The following is a 5,521-nucleotide window of genomic DNA, read 5'->3' on the forward strand; positions in this document are numbered from 1 at the left end:
TGTTTTGTTTTTGTTTTGTTTTGTTTTGTTATGCATGTATGCTCCTTTGCACCAGATAAGGTTACCAAGAAAGCTGAGAGCCTGGACCTATATACATACTTACAGAGTCTAGTGACTCGAACATTTCCAATCTTGTAACCTTTTTTTTCCCTCGAAAAGGATAAAATTATATTGCGTTAGTGAGAGTTCACAACATTTTAGAGAAAGTAGGGACAATTATCCTCATTCCATTCTCCTGTTACATTCAGAACTCTAATGTGCTTAGCTTCTATATCATCTAGACCATTCAGGTTTCTCGTTAAATGTTTAAAACTAAGAATGTTGGTATCATGTAATAAAAATAAGCAATCATCTAAAACAGAGTAAGACGTCCAACTAGTTTGTCCTTTGAAATTATTAAGATAATCCATAACATTTTCGGCATCACTAATCAAATAAATATCCTGAAAAATTCTTTTATTTAATCCATTTAGCCGTCTCCAAAAGTGCAGTATTTTCAGCTCCTTCAGGACTGACATTCATCTTTGAGACTAGTTTACAACCCTTGAATCCACCTGTAGATTTCATAGACACAATCCCAACACCGGATTTGTTAGAATCCTTATCAAAAGAAGCATCACAATATATGACTTGGCAGTCTTGAGGAATAGTCAGAGAATTATTATACTCATTAACTAAGAATGCACTAATATTATTAGAGATGTAGTTAATTGCTAAGGTGTTAATAGTATCCTCATATATTCTGAGGGTAGTTCTAGCTGTGGTCTGAGGATTTAGGGGCCTGTCTTCAAACACTTTAAACCATCTGTATTTCTAGATACACCAGGCAGTGATCATGGCAGTTATACGGTGGTTTTGAAGGTGACTTGTAGTGAGCCACTCAGAGATCCATTCCTTAAAATTATTATTGGTGTCTTAATCCTGTAAAACACAGTGACTCACAACAAGGATGTTAGCCCAAATATATTTAGCAAAGGAAGAGTGAAACATCATGTGTTCCATAGTTTTACAAGCATATGAGTTATACGATTTGCATCTATCATCATGACTATTGTTATATCTATCTAGTTTACAACCTGTAGGAAGAATATTTTCCACGCACTTCGAGAAACAATTGAGTTATGGGCAGCAGAATATATTTCCAAATAGCTTTATGAGTTTCAATGTCAGGATCATGGACAAAATCATGTGGAAGTTCATTAGCAAGCAATTTGTAAACAGATTTTACTGTCAAAGTGTCATTTTTGTTATAAGGCCGGATGAGAGTATCAGAACCAGAAATGGGAATTCTCATGCTACAATTTTTTTTTGGCTATTTTCATTGGTAAAGTAATCATGAACTAAGGGAACATTTCAAATCTTACACCTCGTTTGGTTTGAAGAATTGGATTCCTAGGAATTTAATTATGGGGTAATCCAATTCTAGGAATTGAATTCCAAGGAATTGAATTCAAATCCAATAAATTAGCGTTTGGTTGAGGTAATCCAGTTACTATTGTTTTTACCTTGTAATCCAATTTCATTGCACTACTAGACCAATGCAATGGAAATCTATTATTTTGGAGGGAATTGGATTCTTAGGAATCAAAATTCTTAATTACCTGGAGTTGATTTGGGCGGTTGGGTTCAAGGAATTGGTGACATTCCCCAGGAATTGGATTACAAAGAATCCAATTACTTGAACCAAACATGCTCTTAGTGTCTTGCCTGATAAATTTTGAAATTTTATAATTAGGGATAGGATAGCTAACACAGAGAGGGACAGATGGATTTATTATCCAATTGTCAGAAAAAGCATTAACCACACTACCATCCCTAACATCCCAGTTAGCATGCTGTTTTAGAATATCTAAACCATGAGATATACTGGACCAAATCCAAGACATATTCCATGGCTTTTTATAAGGAAGAGGATGACAATTCTTAAAATACTTACACTCAGGATTTTCACCCACAGATCATTAGGAGAATGAATAATAACCAGACAGTTTTAATAAGGAGGGCTAAGTTCATTTTCCTAAGATTCCTAAGCCTCCTTGTAACTTATGAGTAAAAACATTTTCCCACTTTTTGAAATAGTAACCCATGTGTCCATTTTACCCCACCAAAAACCCTTCTGGGACTTTTGCATTTTGTCAATTATGGAATCAATGAGAATGAAGGAATTCATATGATAGTTAGAGGAAGATTTAAGGGTGTTGAACAAGTACAGATCTTCCTGATTGATCTAGTTATTTACCTTTCCAGTTGGACACCCTATAATCATGATGAGTGTTTAAGTGGGACATTGACTCGGTTCTATTTCTAGTAAGAAATAGTGGAATGCCAAGGTATTTCTCATTTAGCTCGATTTTCCTAACATTCATATATCTAATAAGAGAAACACAATGATCAGGGTGGACGTTTTTATCAAAAAAGTAACCAGATTTTTCAAAATTTATCAGTTAACCAGATATCTACTAAAATCTTTAACCAATGGCATGAGATTACTATATTCATTAGTTGCTTTAGTAAAAAGAAGGCAATCATTTGCAAAAAGCAGATGAAATATGCTAGGAGCTTCATTTGTAACTTTCAAGCCATGAATGAGATGGGATTGTAACATGGAGTAGGTACCTAGAAAAAGACTCCATACACAGGAAAAACAAATAGGGAGGCAAGGAATCTCTTTGTCTTAACCCTCTGGTTAGTTTAAATGATGGACAAGGAGATCCATTTAAGAGAATTGAAATATAAGGAGACCCATTCAAGAGAATTAAAATATTAGTTATACTTATGCACTGGAAAATTAGTTGACAATCAGTGTTCAACTATTAGGAAGGACCATTCCACTCTATCAAAGACATATCAAGTTTAAGACCCATGATACCACATCTTTCCTTTGAACCAGCTCATGGACTATCACCACATTATTTTGTATGCAGAACATATGCAGCTTGGTATGGTGATATTAATTTGCCTATCTTGTAAACCAGACTATCGATTTTCACATTTTTTTTACGGTTCCACTATATTACATATACGTACACTGCAGCATATGAACAAGGAGCAGCCCCTCAAATATAGAGGGCACATATGAAGGCTCATACGTCCGATGGAAATCAAGACCAACAGTTCTATTCAGATCAATTCCACCTACCTTCATAAATATAAATTAGATTTGCCCCAGAATACGCCACAAAGCAGCCAGAACATATATCAATACTAAGAAAATGGTATAATGGTCCTTGAAAAACATTGTTGTTGCATAACACAGGCTCGGTCTTGAAAAACAAATTTATCCAGAAAAGCAACATTGTCGCCACAATTACTAGATGTCAAAATCTGATAATCACCCTTTCCAAAATATAAAAGAGAACCAAGACTGGTGGCGAACCACTGCGAAAAGCAAAGTTATCCTAATATCCTCCTTTGAGGTCATTGACCACGTCATAGGGAATGGGGGTCACAGTTTCTAAGGTGGCACCCTCAACCATGAAACCAGGCTTAGGTCCCTCTGGCTGTCTCTTAGTGCTGATCTTCTCCCCACGAGCTTTCACTTCGGCCTTCAACTTGTCATTCTGGACCTTCCTCAATTTGAACTCTTCCCTGCACCTTGATGGCTGCACATGCTCTATTCTCACGTGAATCCTCTTCTTCAGAATATTTCCACGAACCTGCATATATATACAATTTTTTTTTTAATAATTATAAGAAACAGTTGATCAAGGTATGATGGTTCTGAACAATAAGGTGGGGTGTTCCTACAAAAACACATCAAAATGAACAAACAGAATGGGGAGACCTCAGCGGTAGTGATGATTAACAAACAAATCATCAATATTAGTCTGACTTTTACATGATACATTTTATTTCATTGGCACTGAAGCTATCTCAATCACATATCATAGATTGGAATAAATTGTTCCAAAAATAATCAAAGACGGAAAGTTTAATCGCAGACAATCATATATCTGAAAATTCTGAAACAAAAAGCAAGCGAAGTCAGGGATTGGTGCCTCAGATTTAGGTTGTTCTCATAGCTGTTTAACTCTTAGTATATTCAAAACCAACATCAGCACTTGTCAAGAACCACAAAAAAACTATACCCCAAACAAGCCAGAACATAATTTACAAAACATGACAAGTACAAAGTCTAACAAAATTTCATGAATAATGATAAGGTTTAATAAGATGGTTCTACCACAAAAAGAAGGAACAATAGAAAAAAAAAAGACTCAACCATCTCAAGAAAATCCAAACAAGTACAACAACATGGGTTACACACGAACTCAGGAAAATTACAACCAAGAAATATGAATAAATTTGTTGAAAGCAAAAACCTTACATCCTTTTTACTAAGACCAATCTTTCAATTAAGGTCACTGCTCACAAAAGAAACCTACACCATCCAAAGCAACAATTCCAACATAAAACCATGCCTACGGCATAAATAAATCAACATTGGAATTTTTATATGAAAAGCCTAATAGACCTTGGTGGATAATCAATCAATAATCAAATGGGGTTGCCACCCCCATCAAGAGTAGCAAATATTATCCTTACATCACCAGCTTTTAACAAGAGATCAACATGAATACTCTACCAAATGTCATCATTTTTCAAATCCTTAGCTCACTTTTACTAACCATAATAACATATAAGGTGATAGTAAGAGCAGTTCATAAATCATATACAAGTAATAGCACAATCACAAAAACAAAGCAGTTTTCTAAAAAAAAGATAAAACCCTAATAAGGCAATACAGCAACTACCAATTAAGATCTACATAATCATAACAAAAATCGAATGGAGGGAGAAGTAGGAAACTCAGACCTGCTTGTTGATTTCAACGCCGATGGCACGTTTGGTAACATTCCAGACAATACCAGTCCGACCATGATAAAACTTATGAGGCATACCCTTATGAATAGCACCATTCACTTTAATATCAACATAATCACCAATCTTAAAGGTTCTCAAGTAAGTGGTAAGAGCAATGTAACCCTTCTTCCTGAATGGACGTGAGAATAAATCTCTTGTTCTTGATCGCAAACCATGTCCAGCCGGCATGATTCCTACTTCTCTCTCTCTCTCTCTCTGAACTCACCCAAAAACCTCCACCTCTTCAGATTCCTTGTTTAGATACTGGTTCCACAAAAACCCTAGATTGTTTCAGATGGGCTAGACTGGGCTCTAACATGTTTAAAAAGATTCACCCGACCCAAATTATAAGGATCGGTTAGACGGATGAGAATCGCGTTGAGTTCACAAAGAGGCACTGTGAACTTCGAAAAGGGAAACTTAGGCTTAGGCCGGAACCATTCCTTTTTTTAATATTTGTTAAAGGGAGAGAAAAAGTCATAATCGATCTATGTTGTACGGACATGCCTAGAAAGATGATGTACCCGTGTCGGACATATGATCGGACACGACACGTGAGGGACACGCCACATCACGTGTCGCGTAAAAATCGACATTGAACACTTTGCGGACACTATTTGGATACTTTCGGACACACTATAAATGATTAATTTTGGTA

The 5,521-nt window shown here is 35.8% G+C and overlaps 1 protein-coding gene and 1 non-coding gene across 2 annotated transcripts; both read right to left on the reverse strand.

Annotated features, from left to right (window-relative positions):
* Nucleotides 1-3,171: 3,171 nt before the first annotated feature.
* Nucleotides 3,172-5,114, reverse strand: LOC113271455 (60S ribosomal protein L21-2-like). Its single transcript, XM_026521318.1, has 2 exons — nt 4,816-5,114; nt 3,172-3,656 (listed from the first exon to the last, which is right to left on the reverse strand). The coding sequence occupies exons 1-2, from the start codon at nt 5,050-5,052 to the stop codon at nt 3,399-3,401; spliced, it is 495 nt and encodes a 164-aa protein (XP_026377103.1). The 5' UTR covers nt 5,053-5,114; the 3' UTR covers nt 3,172-3,398.
* Nucleotides 4,463-4,555, reverse strand: LOC113276675. The gene has a single exon (XR_003324605.1). It is a non-coding gene; the product is annotated as a small nucleolar RNA SNORD24 (small nucleolar RNA).
* Nucleotides 5,115-5,521: the final 407 nt, after the last annotated feature.

This window comes from Papaver somniferum, chromosome 4, assembly GCF_003573695.1.
Source record: "Papaver somniferum cultivar HN1 chromosome 4, ASM357369v1, whole genome shotgun sequence".
NCBI lineage: Eukaryota > Viridiplantae > Streptophyta > Magnoliopsida > Ranunculales > Papaveraceae > Papaver > Papaver somniferum.

What these genes read in the sequence shown, in the direction of transcription:
- LOC113271455 (XM_026521318.1), bottom strand. Translation starts at nt 5,052, where the DNA reads ATGCCGGCTGGACATGGTTTGCGATCAAGAACAAGAGATTTATTCTCA. An exon ending in GCGTTGAAATCAACAAGCAG is followed by an intron (nt 3,657 to 4,815) that starts GTCTGAGTTTCC and finishes ATATATATGCAG; the next exon opens with GTTCGTGGAAATATTCTGAA.